Source organism: Mandrillus leucophaeus, unplaced genomic scaffold, assembly GCF_000951045.1.
Source record: "Mandrillus leucophaeus isolate KB7577 unplaced genomic scaffold, Mleu.le_1.0 Scaffold197, whole genome shotgun sequence".
NCBI lineage: Eukaryota > Metazoa > Chordata > Mammalia > Primates > Cercopithecidae > Mandrillus > Mandrillus leucophaeus.
The window spans coordinates 3,180,095-3,197,689 of NW_012101998.1; the positions used below are offsets into that span (position 1 = coordinate 3,180,095).

The 17,595-nt window shown below is 51.6% G+C and overlaps 1 protein-coding gene across 1 annotated transcript; it reads right to left on the reverse strand.

The window, feature by feature from the left end:
* Nucleotides 1-3,801: 3,801 nt before the first annotated feature.
* On the reverse strand, nucleotides 3,802-11,856 carry GRAMD2 (GRAM domain containing 2). Its single transcript, XM_011978589.1, has 11 exons — nucleotides 11,815-11,856; nucleotides 11,325-11,417; nucleotides 10,423-10,480; nucleotides 9,976-10,051; nucleotides 9,235-9,338; nucleotides 8,507-8,605; nucleotides 8,145-8,216; nucleotides 6,904-6,960; nucleotides 5,153-5,297; nucleotides 4,806-5,016; nucleotides 3,802-3,910 (listed from the first exon to the last, which is right to left on the reverse strand). Exons 1-11 carry the CDS (start codon nucleotides 11,823-11,825, stop codon nucleotides 3,802-3,804), a joined length of 1,035 nt encoding a protein of 344 aa, XP_011833979.1. The 5' UTR covers nucleotides 11,826-11,856.
* Between the last annotated feature and the right edge of the window lie 5,739 nt (nucleotides 11,857-17,595).

Sequence of the window (17,595 nt, forward strand, 5' to 3'; positions counted from 1 at the left end):
TTTTTGAGACGGAGTCTTGCTCTGTCACCCAGGCTGGAGTGCAGTGGCGCGATCTCGGCTCACTGCAACGTCTGCCTCCCGTGTTCAAGCAATTCTCCTGCCTCAGCCTCCTGAGTAGCTGGGATTACAGGCGCCCGCCACCACACCCGGCTAATTTTTATATTTTTAGTAGAGACGGGGTTTCACCATGTTGGTCAGGCTGGTCTTGAACTCCTGACCTCGTGATCAACCCACCTCGGCCTCCCAGACTGCTGGGATTACAGGCATGACCACCACGCCTGGCCTGATTTTTGTATTTTTAGTAGAGACGGCGTTTCCCCATCTCTACTTTGGTCTCGAACTTCTGGGTTCAAAGCGATCCACCTGCCTCAGCCTCCCAAAGTGTTGGGATTAGGCATGAGCCACTGGGTCCAGCCTTTTGCTCATTTTTCCATTGGGTTTTTTCTTGTGTTGACCTCTGTAACCTCTTTTCATGTCACTCTCCCACTTAGTAACCTAGGATTCTAACATGCAGATGGTCTCTCTGCTCCTCAGAGACAAACATGTCCTTTCCTAACTTTTGCAGTTGCTGATCCCTCTTCCAGGAATGTGTTGTTCCCAGCTCCTCTCATGACTGACTGCTGATGCTTTAAGCACCAGCTTGTCACTTTGGAGAACTTTCTTAACCATGTCATCTAAAGCCATCTCCCTCTGTACCACTGTTCATCACACTTCATCATGTCGCTGTTTCTTCTTGAAAATCACTATCTGCAATTATCTTATTTGTTTACATATTTACTTGGAATCTACCTGTACATGGAATGTAAGTTAAGTTCCATGGGACACAGACATGCCTGCCATGTTCATGGCTCCAGTGCCCAGCTTAGTACCTGGCATGTAGTCTTGGCTCAATAATATTTATTGAATGAATGAATCACTACTAGAGGGGGCATCACAGGGAGAAAGAAGACAGGTGATACGGCCCAAATTGGAATTTTACCTCCTTACCTAGACTCTGGGTCATAGAAAAGGCCGCACGAGCCTTCTGGCTCTGAACTCCATACGTTAATTCCTGCATCAGAAGCATAGTCCTGTTTGAGCCAGGGACATTGCTTTGGAGTTGCTCAGAGAAAATGGGTAAGTATTCCCAGTGTCCACCCGACAGAGGCAGAGGGCTGTGGGGGTTTGCTGTGGCCACCCTCACTCTTCACCATACACCTGAGGTATAAGTCAGCTCAGCTAAAGTCCTTTGAGATTTGCAGAGTACTTGGGACTATAGGAATGACTTGGGCTCCATCAGTCTCCTGAGGGCTGAGTATGTCAGTAAGAGTACCTGTAGTGAGTAGTGAGAGGATAAAAATGAACTTTCCATACCATCGTACACTAGAAAAATCAAGTTTTTTATTTTAAAATATTTTCAAAGGCAAAGGCCATAGCAAAACAACCCAAGGGTGGTTGAACCAAATTCAGGGAATTAGAGGACCATCAGCCATCGCAAGCAGGTCTATATAAAATACACATCATTTATAAATGCACACAGCAGAAGGCACGGTGGCCCCAGAGGACCAGGTAGGGGGACAACAGGGAGAAACAGCACCATCTGGAAGGACAGGCATACCCACACCACTCAAAGCCCTGGGCCCCAAGTGCACCTCCAAAGTCACCTGCCCTGCAGCATGGCTCTTGCCCTTTCTGAGCCTGAGTATACCTGAAGACCAAGTTCACCAGCATCTTGGCATATCCACCTATAACTGGCACCTCTCATGGCCTCTGACAACCTAGCAAGGCTCAGAGAATGGATTTTTATCTCTGTCTTTCAGCAAGGACCAGGGAGAAGTGCTGAAGCAAGAAGGGTTATTTTCCTAAAAAGGACTGATGAAAGGGTGAAAGGGGCTGTTTCCAAAAAAAAAAAAAAAAAGGATGGCCGTTCATGGAAGAGTGAGTTTCACCTGAGACATACAGATTTGGTGCAAGCAACACAAAAGGCCAGGCTGTTTCATCCTAAAAACTGGGATGGAGAGAGCATGAAGAGACCACTTACTGGTAGTCCCTCCGGTCCTCATTTGGGTTTGTCATAAACAGGACAGACAGTCGTCTGCTCCACAATAAATAATTTCCACCTGGATTTCATTCCCTGATTAATCTCTCAGTGTCTGAAGAGGGGAAAACAGTGGCTGTTTCTGACACTGCCCACCCCATCTCCAGCAACTTTCCCTGATACTTCTGGCCGCCTCACTAAGGCCCTTCCAGAACCTCCAAAGCCACTATCTTAGCAGATGGGAGTCCCAGGGTGATGAGGCCAGAGTTGTGGGGCACAGAGAAGAGAAGGCCTTGATAGAGAAAGAGGAATATCCAAGGCAAAACCACCACTATATCCAAGCTCCTCATCCTCTACCTTTCCTGTCCCCAGAGGTATGAGATAGACCCCCTGGCCTGGTTCCTGCACTGTTCCAGGCCCACAGTGGATACTTCCACCTTAATGGAGAATAGGCCCCATGGACTGGAGGTCCCTCCTCCATGGCCTGCAACCCAGTGACTACAGGGGTGACACAGTGACCTCTGCCCTGTGATGGCTCAACACCATCACACGCAGCTGCCCAGACAGGCCCCCCAAATGGGCTGCTGTTGGCCATGCCTGAGATCTGGGCAGGCAGGCAGGGAGTAGACAGCAAGATCTCAGATGCAAGCCTCCACCCTCCCCTTCCCTATTTCCAGGGCTTGGGACACCTTAGACATGTTTGAACACACAAGGGCAAAACCCAGTACCAGGTTTGTGACCACAGTGATCAAAGGCCCTGCTCCACCTGTCTCACCAGAAAGTGACAGCTGAGGACACAGCATTTGGGTACCTCTGTTCTTCACAGCCCCTGCCACCATCCCCGCCATAGGCAACATCTCCCCGTAATGCAGCCAGCCACCTCATGAGGGGCCGGCACAGAGCCCCGGCCCAGAGCATGGAAATTCATCTCTGGCTGGAATCCTGGCCGTGAGCCCTCCCCTCTGCATTCACGGCTTCTCAGCAGGCCCCTGCCCAAGCCTGACAGGTGCCTGGCTGCCCACAGAGAAGCCCTGTGGGAACACAGAGTGTTGGGAGAGAGCAGAGCCCACATAGGTGATTTGTGTTCTGACCTCTGACCTCACCATGGGGGTGAGCTGTGTGGCAGAGCCACATTCCAAATATGAAAGCATGGCCTCTGTCCCTTGAGGTGGCCTCCAGTGTGCTGCCTGTGTGCCAGAACTGTTTCCAAGGACCCAGTTTGTTGTGGTTTTTTTTTTCTCATTTAAGTGGTTGCTGAAGCTTTGTGTACAGAATTCCTCAGTTGGTTCCAAAAACTCTGGCTTTTTGTTTGAGTCCAAAAATCGTAGAAGCCAGTTACTTTGTAAATAGGTACTTCAGATCTCTCATAGAGGGAGGAGAAGAGCTGCGGGGAGGAGGAGGGATCTGGAATGTTTTCCTTCATAGGCAGTCTTAGCGTAGCAGCACTGTAAACCACATTGGTGGAGACTTAGCACCCAGAACATTCTTCTTGAAGAAGGAATGGGGACAAAGGCCAAGTGGCTGTTACCTGCACACAGGAAAGATGTCCACATCAAGGAAAGGGCCCAGAAGGCAGACGGACATGGGCAGAAGGGCCAGTGATAACTTTATTTCCCCCAAGAGTGGGCCTGGGTGGGACCGATGTACCCTGCATGTTGCCCAACCTTGCTTAGGGTCAGAAGCCAGCTCAAAACAGGACCAAGTCCAGCCAGGCAGCCTGGCCTGAGGTTCTTGGCCCCTGTCCTCAACCCTCAATATCAAAAGTATTAGGAAGAGAAAAGGCCTCACCTGTGCCCAGGGACTGGGCTGTTCCAACTCAAGGTGCATAACTGCTGCTCTAGCCGAGAAATACGGAACGCCAGATAGGATGAGGACATGACCAGGAAGCAGATCCTGGAGAAAGGGACAATACGGAATTGAATATTTCTTCCACAGAAAGAGCATTTCTGGAAGTTCACCACAAACAGTGGGAACCAAGCTACCCCTGCAGTTGGAAGAATTAAAGAGCCCTTTGTCCTGCAGCCAGTTCAGGCCTCAGCATCTTTCTTCCCAGAGGCCATGTAAGGGTCTTGAGACTTCCCCATGGAAGTGTCCTCACAGCCCAGCTAGAGCTCTGGGCCCTTCAGCTGAGCCCTGGAGGGAGCTCTGGCCAGACAGCCAGAACAGTCATCCTACCCTCCCTCTCACTAGCCACCATGGTCCTTCCTGTGCCTCCTCTGGGAGGCCATGATGATGACCCCCTAGGCGTTGGGCCCATTCCCCCCAGCAGGTGCTGATGTTGATGGTCAAAACCCGGCTAGCAGAGCCAGAGAAGGCTGATGAGCTAAGGTGAGGGAAAGCAGGGGCTGGCTGTTCATGTCACTTCCCACGATGCTCACTGCTCTACTGGTCCTTAGACAGAGGTAGAGACAAGTCAGGGGTTCCAGAAGCTACCCTAGTGGTGGGCAGTGGAGAGGCCATGCTTTTCCTCTCTCTCTCCAATTTTCCTGGCCCTCCTTCTCCCAAATCCTATGCAGCTTTTCCTCTTTTCAACATGTCCATATCCTGCCCCTCTCCACCAAATAGTCTTAACCCTAAATTACAAGGTTTCAAGAATAAAAACTGGAGATCCTTTCTCTTGCTACAGAAGGGCATACCACATGGCCTTCAAATACCACCCAAGAACTTGAATTTGACTCAGAACCTTCCTCCCGGTTCTGAATAGTGAACTCCCCACACTCCAAGGCCCTTGTTCCAAACACCTAGACATGCAGGTGGGTCTGTCCCCCTCCCCAGTATAGTCACCTACAGCACAAAGAAGACCTTGAGGAGCCGGTAATCCCACAGCGTCAGCTCCCCAGTGCTCCTGGGCTCCTCCTCCAGCTCATCCTCCTCATAGACAGCATTCTTTGCAGTGGGAGAGCAGTTTGGCATCTTCTTAGGGCAGGCAGGACCCCAGCCCGGCATGGGCCATGCCCACTTCCCACCGTTTTCTGAAGCTACTTGGGTTCTTGATTTTTCTATATGGATTTGGAGAAAAAAAAAAATCAGCTCCCAGAAGCCCTGCTGGCTGTGGTGAGCCCTTTATATGGAACTGGGAAGACAGAAAGTCTGGCTTTTGCAAGTAGTTGCCATGGACAAGCCCCCCGAACTTACCAGACCTTGAAGGCTTCCTGGAGGGGAAGAAACTGACTGTGGAGTCCACAGATGCTGGAGGGATACAAGGGATGTTGTCTGGTAGAGACAGGGACCTGGAGGAAGGGCATACCTTTCTCCACTTCATCTCAGGGATGAGGACTTCCTGCAGTAAGACAGGAGAAGCTATCTTACCATGGCCCTTGGGAACTCACTTGCCCTAAGGAGCCCACACCAGGTTTATCAGAGTTTTCTCCAGATATTACCAAATATAGATGCCTAGCCAGGGGTGGAAGCAGGTACAAGTGGGGAGGGCAGTTGCTACAGCAACCATATGCCTCTCCTCTCTGCTCCCTTGCTGTGACTAGCTATTCTGCCAGGAAATGATGTCCTTGAACACTGCTAGTGTAGAACCACAGTGGGATCTTAGATGTGAGGCAACCCAGATACATGCTCAGATCTGAGCCAAGAAAGCTCAGCACAACATGTCTTAGGTAGGATAAGTTCTGGCTCCTTCTATCCCAAGCCCTAACCTCAGCAGGAAGAACTTAGGGTCCCCATCCACAAAAATGGGAACTTCACCTTCTATCCGGCACATAGTATTATGCATATCACATGCTTGGTTAACCACTAATAGTTACTGAAGGAGTCTTCAAACACCCTAGGGTCATTTCTACCCCATCCCTGCCCTAGAAACTCAGCTCTGCCTACCCAGGGCCCCAGCTGCCAAAGGAAACTTCTGGATCTTTGGCAAATCTAAAATAAGTCTGTCTGGGTTCTACAAGGATAGTCTTTGGAGTTCTGCCCTAGGGACATCTTTTATTTTTTTTGACAGGGTCTCTCTCTGTTGCCCAGGCTGGAATACAGTGTTGTGATCTTGGTTCACTGCAGCCTCAACCTCCCAGGCTCAAGTGATACTCCTATCTCAGCCTCCTGGGAAGCTGGGACTACAGGTGTGTGCCACCATGCTCTGCTATTTGTTGTATTTTTATTGAGACAGGGTCTTACTATGCTGCCCAGGCTGGTCTTAAACTTCTGGGCTCAAGCCATCCTCCTGCTTTGGCCTCCCAAATTGCTAGGATTACAGGCATGAGCCACTGCACCCAGCTCCCAGGGACATCTTTATCCCCTTGAAGGCCATCTTGACTCAGCTGAAGAAAAGAGGATGGGCCACTGGCCCTGCATCTGTACAGGTGTGCAACCCAACCTGGCCAGTGTTTTGGGGCTTGAACTTCTGTTCAGAAAATCAGCCTATCGGCCAGGCACGGTGACTCACGCCTATAATCCCAGCACTTTGGGAGGTGGAGGCCAGTGTATCACTTGAGGCCAGGAGTTCAAGATCAGCCTGGCCAACATGGTGAAACCTTATCTCTACTAAAAATATAAAAATTAGCTGGGTGTGATGGCAAGTGCCTGTAATCCCAGCTACTTGGGAGGGTGAGGCAGGAGAATCACTTGAACCCAGGAGGTGAAGGTTGCAGTGAGCTGAGATGTTGCCACTGCACTGTAGAATGGGTGACATAGCAAGACTCTGTCGCAAAAAAAAAAAAAAAAAAGGAAGAAAAAAGAAAGCCTATCTGCTGAGGCCCTGGTGGGTCTGCATTATGGTGCAGCAAGTTTAGGAGATGCCCTGGCATAATATAGCCACTGGCTCTTGAGCCTGGTGCCCCAGTTCTGCATTTGCATTGTGGGCCCCCCCTGGGAGGCCCAGAAGCCTCAGAGCTCCAGGCACTGTCAGTCCAGCAGTCTTTGCTCCCAGCTTCAGCTCTCACCAGAGACTCAGGTTTCCCTGGAAATTCTCTTACACTCAGACTCTTCTTGCTGGAAGGCTGAGGAGGAAAGGGAAAGCAGTCACGTGTCCATCTGGAACAGGCAAGGTCAGGCATGAGGAAGCATCAGCTCTCTCCAAGAGAGCTTTACCTCCAGATAAGCCACTTTGTGTCAGGTGAAGCCCAGCTCCCAGGGCCTATAGGGGGCCCCCTATTTAATGCTGGAGCAGAAGGCAAACCCCAGGCAACTTACTCTCCCACCTGCTGCCCCACCCCTCCCCTCTTCCTCACCATAGGCCAGAGAGAGTCACAGGGCATGTTGGGAAGCAGCTACGCGTTCCTATCTGTGCATTAAGGAAGCACAAGTGAGGGCCTGGACATACAGATGGTCCCTGACTTACGATGGTTCCACTTAGGATTTTTCAACTTCATGATGGTACAAAAGTGATACGCTTTCTGTAGAAACTGTACTTCAAGTACCTATATAGCCATTCTGGTTGGTTTTTTTTTTTTTTTTTTTTTGAGATGGAGTCTTGCTCTTGTCACCCAGACTGGAGTGCAATGGCGTAATCTCGGCTCACTGCAACATCCTCCTCCCAGGTTCGAGTGATTCTCCTGCCTCAGCCTCCCAAGTAGCTGGGATTACAGGTGCCTGCCACCACACCCGGCTAATTTTTGTATTTTTAGTAAAGACAGCGTTTCACTATGTTGGCCAGGCTAGTCTCGAACTCTTGACCTCAGGTAATCCACCTGCCTCGCCCTCCCAAAGTGCTGGGACCATACAGCCATTCTGTTTTTCACATTCAGTACAGGATTCAGTAAGTTATATTATAAAACAGGCTTTGTCTGAGATGATTTTGCCCAGCTCTAGGCTAATGAAAACATTCTGAGATGTTTGAGGTGAGGCTAAGCTATGATGTTCCGTAGGTAATGTGTACCTCTATTAAGTGCATTTTTGACTTATGATATTTTCAACTTTTGATGGGTTTATGGTACATAAGCCCATGTACAAGGAGCATCTGTATATGGGGACACACGGGGGCCCACTGGCCTCAAAGACATGCTTGCAAGCATAGACACACAATCCAAGTACTGTCTCTTGTACATTGAGCCTGAGCCTTTAACTCCCCTCTCCCTGCCCTGTTCCCTGTGCTGGAGAGATGGGCAACCTCCCCCAACACCCTTGTCCACCTGCATCCAGGCCTGAGAGACCTCCCTGGCCTTCCTGCTCCCAAGCTCCATACCTGTAGGTGGGTGCAGACTCTCCTCAGCAGGTCATATACACTGTCCCGGGAGAGCAGTGACACAAAGATATACTGGGATATGGAAAGAAAACAGACAGCGATAGGGTGAGATGAGACCCCTTGCTGTGCCAGCCAGCCCGCTCCTGGATTGGGCACAGGCCCACAGGAGTATCAGGCCGTGAGAGCCAATAGGAGCTCTGCCTAGGAGCTTCTCTTCCAACTTGTTGTATGGCCTGAAATACGTACTGGAGAGCTGCAGGGTGGGGTGAAATAAAGACCTGGGAATGTGCCCAAGTCAGACTATGGGCTGCTGGGGCTGGGAGCAGGAGACTGACAAGGAAGCGCCGGCCCAGTGCACTGACCTTCTGGCTGGTGTTGGTGGTGATGGCCAGTCCATTGGGAAGGAGCCGTGCCATCTTGTGTTTTTTGATCATTTGCACAGACACCACAGGAATGACCACCTGAGAGGGAGAGGGATGCTTCTCTCAGGACTAACCCCCAAGGACATGGTCCCTTTGCTCCCTGTATAGGGACCCAGCTGTGAGCCCAGCATGGCCACATGGAGAAGCCTGGCCCCATGTGGGGAAGTATCTGAGCCTTCTACCTTCTCATCCAGGCTCCCCTTCCGGTTGTGCCTGCCACCCTGCCCCAGCCTTGGCAGGACGTGTCACTCTTGGCTGTCACATAGGTATGATCCCTGTTATCCAGGAGGCCAAGGATGGTGGCTCTGGCAAATCTCATACCCTAGTAACGGAGCTCCATAGGCTACTTCTTGGCCACAACTATGGCTCCCCCTAAATGTGACATCCCGCTCTGATTCTCAAAGCATTTCTGAAATACCCAGGGGCAGAATGATTTGGCTGTGAACTGTTCAGGCCAGCTCAGGCCAGATGTGGGGTCCACATTGGGGCCCCTGTTTCAGAAGGGGCAGGACTTTACTGGACACTGGATGGGATGCCTCGAAGCTGCTCATCCAACCAGCAAGGGGCTCCACCCGGGGCCCAGCATGCAGAGAGATAGGCATGACTTTGAGGCATAAGGCTGGCTCTCCCCTCATAGGATCATGGCAGCCCTTACCACTCATTACTACCTTGATATCCCTGCCAAAGAGGCTGGCATGGAAGCAGAGCCAGTTGGGGGAGATGTAGAGCCGGCCCTGGAGGAGGAGGTCCCTCTGGAGGGCACAGGAGCACACTAGGATGTCACAGGAGAGAAAATGGCCATAAGCAAGGTCAGCCCAGGAAGCCCCAGGACGTGGGTCCTCACACTCTGGAGTCCAGAGTCCAGCCTCAGGACCCATCTTCCTCAGACTCCCCCTTCCCCACCACAGACCCCAAACCCCAAACAGTCTATTCCCCAGCATCGAAGGGTCCTCCTGACTGCCCCTCCACTCCACCAGCCTGCTGGATGTTTCTTCCTTCTCCACCCATGCTCCAGAGGGTCCAGGCAAGTTCCTGCCCTGATCTCCGAGCCTGCAATCTCACAACCTCAGGTAGAATCCCTGACCTTTCCCTGCTCTGCTCTGCCCTGAGGGCCTTGATTGTGCAAATGCCCCCACATGCTCAGTGAGAGGCCAGAGCAGGGAAGAAGTCACCGGTAAGAGCAGAACAGACACAAGATTCCAAAGTCCTGACGTTTCCCCAAGAAAACCTTCAAAAATGCAATGCTATGTCCCAAACCAGCCCTGTCTTCTCACATTCTGGGGGAGTGGTCCACATCTAAAGGACAGCCAGTTCCCATTTCTAAGTCATGCTTTGGAGGCTCCAGAGCAGAGGCCCCTGGCCCCAGGCACTCTGGGTGCCTAACCAGCTATACCAGGGAGACAGCTCACCTTTGAGAACCACTTCCTCCAAGGGAACATCCTTAAACAGCTTGTGGTATTGCTGGTTGTATTTATTCAGTGTTATCTGCAAACACACAGGCTGCGTCTGAGAAGCCCTGGGAGGTGAGATCGCCAAAGGGGCCCTGCTCCAGCCAACAGGAAATGCCACAGCCCCCCGGCCCATGCTGGGGACTTAGCATGAGGCAGCTAGTAAGCAGCCAGTGAGTATGGAGGGCTGTGTGCCAAGCACAGCTTGTCTCCTGGTGCTGCTGGTCCTGACAGGCAGCTTGTATTAGCAGAAGGGGACACCCTACTCCCACCCAGGAAGGGACACCCACCCAGGCTTCCTGATTTCCTGATGACCAGCCTGGTGGCCAAGGTGCCAAAAGTCACTGAATTCTGGCAGCCCAGGACCCCTTCCTGGGTGAATAGTGAGAAGTCAGCCTCCAGACTTACCCCTTCTCGGCCACACTTCTTTATCTCTTCACCCTTCAAGCCTTCTGGCCAGTGCGGACTGCAAAGGAGACATTCCATTTTGGGGACAAGGAACCCCAGTCCTGCCCATGCGTACTCAGTGCCAATTCTGCCCTGGCCTTGAGCCAGAAGCTTGGGGCAGAGATCGGAGACTAGGGCCCTTCTCTAGGGGACACAGCAAAATGACAAGTACAGAAAGAACACAGCTATACAGCTCATCCCTGGGGGAGGGCACTGCGGGAGGCAGGGAGGGGTCGCCAAGGGCCTACCTTCCCCGATGCGAGTGAACAGCATCTCCAGGAGGTGCGCCCAGTCTCCCAGAGATGCTGAGGAGCTGCCCACCTGGGTGTCAAAGACCCTGTCCGATTTCTCTGGCCAAGGGGTAAGCAGGGGAACAGGCAGTGCCAGAATAGGGACCAGTTTGGGGTGTGGGTGAGGTGAAGGTGTCAGACTTACAGCTCCGGGGCCTGGCCGCAGGCCATGATGCCAGCAGGACTGCCCTCCCTGCCGCCTCTTCCCTGTGGCCTGAGCTCTGCTGCGGGAAGCTTGGCACAGACTCACCTGACCTGACTGAGGCTACCACATTGGGAGAGGGGGATGGCGCTGAGAAAAAAGGTAAACCTTTGCCTTGTCTGGGTTGGCCCAGGGCACAGGTGAGCAGGGAGGAGGCTGGAAACCCGAGAAGCATGGACTCTGCTAGGTCCCAGTGCACTGGGACAGGCCTGAGGGGCGGGAGGAAGAAGCCTGGGGCAGCCTGTGCCTGACCTCACAGACCTACAAAGGGGCCCGGCTCAGCCTTGAGGTCTTCTTACAAACAGGTCACCTCCTGAGGGCTTCCCACCCCCAAGTCTGTGTGAATCTCCGACTGGGAAAGGGGTCCTCACCTGTAGTCCGGGGGCTCCTCAACTCTGTCTGGTTTCTCTTTGCAGGGCACAGCACTGTTCAGAGAAGCTGTCTTTCCGTGCATTTGTTGGTTGCTAGGGAAAAACAGGCCCACATCAGTAAGGGGGCTTCATGAGGACACCTTTCCCCACCAGCCCCACCATGCCCAGGGCTGCTGCCTCTGTCCCCCACCCAAGACTGGCCCTGGTATTGAGGGTGACACTGAAGATGTCTCAGTTCAGAGGCAGCGGCGCAGGCAGAGGTTCTGGGATGGATGATGGAATTGGGGGTCTCACACAGCATGTTTCCCAAAAGCCAGAAGTTCTGCTTATGCCTGGGCTGGGAGGAAAATCAACGTGTCTACCTCATCTCCAGTGCCAGGCAGCTCGTAGGCCAGGCTGAGTGAGGCCTCTAGCCCCACCCTTGAGGAGGCACACTGAGAGGGAGGACCCTGAGACTTGCTTATGCCGAGAACAAAAGTGTCCAAAGTACCCACGCGGCATGACTGTAAACCATCAGGTTCCAGGAAAGGAGGCTGAGCACAGGAGGCCTTATCAAACGAAGCTCAGGAGCTAATGCGCTGAAGGTGTGGGAGGTGGACGCCCGTCCGCCTGCAGGTGAGTGTGGCCAGGAGGAGAGGAGCCGTCTTATACCAGGAAGTGGCCTCAGTCACCTCCAACAGTCAGGACAGCTTGGTGATGAGAGCCAAACCATCTCAAAAATGTCCCTGAGGGACAGCATGGGAGGGAACAGATCCTTTCTCCCTGGGCAGGTAGGGCTCTCCAATGGCCTTTGAGTTCCTGCCTCCACTAAACGCTCCAAAGAATCGTTACCCTGGCTTCCTCCAAAGAAACGCTCCTCCAGGCTTCACATCAATAAAGCCTGAGCCATCAAACCAGTTCCAACTGAGTGGGCGCAGGGGTTGACCGAGAGAGAGGATGGCCAAGAAACACGGCCACACTGGGGCAGTATGGTGGTCAGGAACAGGTAACAAGGTCATGTGCAGTGGTCCCACAGCATATTAGGAGCTGGAGCCTGGAACCTACAAATCTCAGTGCTCAGTCACACTCCGCTCTGTGTCTGAGGCCAGCCAAAGTTCTCTTCTTCAAGAACAGAGTTATTGCATCAGCCTAAGATCTGCCAGGACCCTCAGAGACTGATTTAGCCTCACCCCCTCCCACCATACCATTGTACAGATTACGAAACTGAGTCCTGCCGAGGGACAGGCTGTGTCTGGTACTACAGTGAACAGCCAGTGACCTCACCCACAAAATTAGTCCAGCCATGGCCATGTGGCCTGGTTACCTCTGTCCTCCACCTTAGAGAGGATTTTGCCACACATATCAACATATACCTACAACAATCTTGTGAAGTGACAGATTTTGTTAGAGACTTGACTCTCAAAGTTGATTTCTGGATTTATTTGGTTCCATCACGTCACATGAAAAATACAAGATCAAAATCACCTATAAGAAAGATTCCCCAAAAATCACCCAAAGAAAAAATGTATGATAAATATATAACCTATATAAATGGTTATATAATCTATAATTTGTGTACCCTACTTCTGTGGCTTAACCTGATTTCATGAGAAATTTCCCATGTCACTCACTGTCCATTCCTAGGATAGATTCTCAGAAGTGAAATTAGTGGATTGAGAATGAACAGATGCAGGCCAGGCGCGGTGGCTCACGCCTGTAATCCCAGCACTTTGGGAAGCTGAGGCAGGCGGATCACAAGGTCAGGAGTTCAAGACCAGCCTGGCCAAGATAGTGAAACCCTGTCTCTACTAAAAATACAAAAAAAGTAGCCAGTTGTGGTGGCAGGCGTCTGTGGTCCCAGCTACTCAGGAGGCTGAGACAGAGAACTGCTTGAACCCAAGAGGCGGAGGTTGCGGTGAGCCAAGATGGCGCTACTGCACTCCAGCCTGGGCTATAGAGCGAGACTCCATCTCAAAAAAAAGAATGAACAGATACTATTCCAGTTAACCCAGGCATCAGCACGATATGAGCGTGCCTGTTTCCCGATATTCAGGCCCTTCTCTGGATATTGTCTCTCACTCACCTTTGCAAATCTGATAGGTGAAAATATGTTGTCTTCATTTGTATTTCTGCTTACTGGTAGGTTGAACACTTTTTTCCAAATAATTATTAACCACTAGAATTTCATTGTCTTATAGACAATTCACAGGTGAAATTCTTTCTTCGTTTGTATTGAAGTTCTTTCTTCATTTGTATAAATTGTTACTGGCCTTTTTTTTTTTTTTTTTTTTTTGAGAAGATGGTATCTTGCTGTTGCCTAGGCTGGAGTCCAGTGTCAGGATCTCGGCTCACTGCAACCTCTGCCTCCTGGGTTCCAGTGATTCTCCTGCCTCAGCCTCCCAAGTAGCTGGGACTACAGGCGTGTGTCACTGCACCCGACTAATTTTGTATTTTTTAGTAGAGACAGGGTTTCACCATATTGACCAGGCTAGTCTCGAACTCCTGACCTTGTAATCCCCCTGCCTTGGCCTCCCAAAGTGCTGGGATTACAGGCATGAGCCACCGTGTCCAGTCTTTTTTTTTTTTTGAGACAGGGTTTCACTCTGTCGCCCAGGCTAGAGTACAGTGGCGCAATCTTGGCTCACTGCAGCCTCAACCTCCAGATCTCAAGTGATCCTCCCACCTCAGCGTCCCAAGTAGCTGGGACTATAGGCCTCCGCCACCATGCCGGCTGTTTTTCATTTTTTTGTAGGGGGGGGTCTCACTGTGTTGTCCAGGCTGGTCCTAAACTCCTAAGCTCAGTCATCCCACCTCAGCTTCCCAAAGTGCTGGAATTACAGGTGTGAGCCACCATGTCTAGCTTTCTTTTTTTTTTTTTTTGAGACAGAGTCTCACTCTGACACCCAAGCTGGAGTGCAATGGCGTGATCTCAGCTCACTGCAACCTCCACCTCCCAGGTTCAAGCGATTCTCATGCCTCAGTCTCCTGAGTAGCTGGGATTACAGAAGCCTGCCACCACATCTGGCTAATTTATGTGTGTGTGTGTGTATACATATATGTGTATATATATGTATATGTGTGCGTGTGTGTGTATATATATATTTTTTTGTTTTTGTTTTTGTTTTTTTAGTAGAGATGGGGTTTCACCATGTTGGGCAGTCTGGTCTTGAACTCCTGATCTCAGGTGATTCACCTGCCTTGGCCTCCCAAAGTGCTGGGATTACAGGCATGAGCCACCATGTCCGACCTGTAAATTCTTTATTGAGAATGTTAATCCTTAGTTTATCATTTTTGTGATATTTTCCCCAATTTGTCATTTCTCTTTTGTCTGTGGTATTTCTGCTGTGTCTGTGTGTAATTACTGTGTGGTAGATTCCATCTATTTCTTCCATGTATGTTTCTCGCTTGGTCTAAGTCCTCTCACAGGACAGTCCTTGGAGGAGCAGCATACACAAGTCAGACCACTGAGCCGTTACAGCGTGAGCCTGGCAGTCAACCCATGGGGCCGCCAGGGAAAAATCCTGTAGGCTCAGCTCTAAAGAACCTGCACTCTAGCCTAAAGGATGGACGAGGGATAGAATGGGATGACAATGGGAAGGAGCTTAGACAGTACTTTCAGAGGCAGGGAGCCTGTTGCTTGAGAGTGTGACTCAAGTTCTCAGGACAGCAGGAGCTCAGAGGATGCACAGATCTGAAATATTCACAGTGGGGTTCCTAGAGAAAAGGAAGCTGAGCCTTAGAAACTGGTATAATTATAATCTTGTATGGATTATCTAATCTTGCATAGATAATCATGTCTTTGCATGGATTCCAAACCAAACACATCCTTAGGTTCAAATGTGACTTTCTCAGGGAGAGAAGCTTTCCCTCAGCCCTCCCCCAGCCTAGGTGAGGAGTCTCTGCTTCAGACACTCACAGCACCCTGATGGGAAGTCTCCTCTCAGCATCTGTCACACTGTTTCAGAGTCTGTGAGCCCCTGGAGATGCACAGACTCCGCCTAGTCCTTCACTGAATCCCCTGAGTCCAGTGCTGAGCATGCAGCAGGCGCTCACAATAACTCTGGGGAGGGGCTTTCCTGCCTTCAGACCAGGCTCAGCCACCAAGCCCGGCCAACTCTCAAGTCTCTTTAAATTAAAAGCCAACTCCTGGCTGGGCGTGGTGGCTGAGCCTGATCTGAAGGCAGGCTCCCAGCACTTTGAGAGGCTGAGGCAGGCGGATCACCCGAGGTCAGGAGTTCAAGACCAGTCTGGCCAACATGGTGAAAACCCATCTCTACTAAAAATACAACGATTAGCTGGGCATGGTGGCGGGCACCTGTAATCTCAGCTACTCAAGGGGCTGAGGCAGGAAAATCACTTGAACCCAGGAGGCGGAGCTTGCAGTGAGCCGAGATCGCACCATTGCACTCCAGTCCAGCCTAGGCAACCAGAGTGAAATTCTGTCTTAAAAAAAAAAGCCAACTCCTTTACACGTGATCAAGGGGATAGTTACAAGCCACTCCTTTATGTTCATCCATTGAAGCCAGTTCCTCCTGTCTCTCTGCTGATAATGCTCTTGGCTCAGAGACCCTTCCTATGGCCAAAATGAGGAAACCTGCAGTGCTCGCAAAACAATCTTCATTCACTTTCCACTAAATAGTTGTATCTTCTCCTCTGTAGTGTTTATTTTGACAAACAAAAATAAAGAGGCCGGGCGCAGTGGCTCACGCCTGTAATCCCAGCACTTTGGGAGGCCGAGGCGGGTGGATCACCTGAGGTTGGGAGTTCGAGACCAGCCTGACCAACATGGAGAAACCCCGGCTTTACTAAAAATACAAAATTAGCTGGGCCTGGTGGCACATGCCTATAATCCCAGCTACTAGGGAAGCTGAGGCAGGACAATTGCTTGAACCTGGGAGGCGGAGGTTGCGGTGAGCTGAGATCATGCCATTGCACTCCAGCCTGGACAAGAGTGAAACTCCGCCTCAAAAAAAAAAAAAAAGAAAGAAAAGAAAAGAAATGGGAGCAGTGCCACTTGAAGAAGTACAGGGCAGAGTGGTCACTGAGCACGCACCAGCAGAACCAGTCAGGCAGGGGACAGCCAGTGACCAGCTGGGCCCCAACCCAGAGGGCAAAGGAGGAGGCTTTAAGAGCACAGGGCTCAGCCTGGTCGCCCACCCTGCGGGCAGCCACTGTAGACTCTACTCATAGACTTTTTCTCACGCTAGGTGTTCATGCCCTGTGGGTCATGAACCACATCTCCTCCCGCTCTGTCCCATACCGTCCCATCCTGTCCCGTCCCGTCCCCACGCCCCAGCTGTGGAGTTCATGTCAGGAGTCCTAGAAGCCACAAAAAACTCTAATTTCTGTCAGGAGAGGTGTGGAGCAGGGGAGTGGCAGTATTTTGACATTAAAGGGGGTACAAAAGATTGGAAATCCTCTGATGAGGCTCCTTCCCCCAGCTAAGCCTGGTCTGAAGGCAGGAAGGCCCCTCCCTAGGGGGCACAGCAGGTGTCTGCCTGCTGCTCTCCAGCCCCAGGCAGCAAAAATACTCCCTTTTCGCATCATGAGGCAGGTAGGGAGCTCCTCAGCCTGAGAAGCTGCCAGAGGGCAAGAAGGGCACCAGCACAGGGAGATGTCAAGAATGGGGAGACAGGGCAGGAGAGGAGAGGGCAATGAGTGGGAGCCCAGATACACAGGAGTCTAGGGGCCTCGTGGTGCACCTGATACAGGCACTCTGCTCTGCACACCTCCCCCGGGCTCCAAATACCCACACCAGGCAGTCACTCCCAAGTCTAACTCTGTAACCTTGACACCCACACCCTCCCAAGCTTCACACCCTGCCATCTAGATGCATCCATGCATGTAAGCTCAGCAGCAGCCCCCCAAGCCTGCTTCCTCCTTGGCATCCAATGTCTGTGAAAGGCTCTATCCTCCCTACAGTTACCCAGGCCAGAATACTCCACTCATTCTTCTCCCCACCTCCACAGCCAATCAAGCCCTCGGGTCCTCCCTGCCGACCCCCGAGATAACCCATGAAACCATCTCTTTTCTCATTCCTGCTACACCACGCAAGCCCAGTCCACGATCCTTTTCCCAGATGCTGGCAACAGCTTCCTGACCGAACCTGCCTCCAGCTGTGCGGGTACACCCTGCCTGCCTCTGTCCCACATGCACACTGCCCAGAGGGCCAGCTAGGGCCCGGGTCTGATCCTGCCGCTCTCCTGCTGATGCTCCTTCTTCACTTCCCGTCACTTCTTCAGCTGGCCTCCCAGACCTTCCTGCTTTCCAACCTCACCCCGGTCATCCCCTC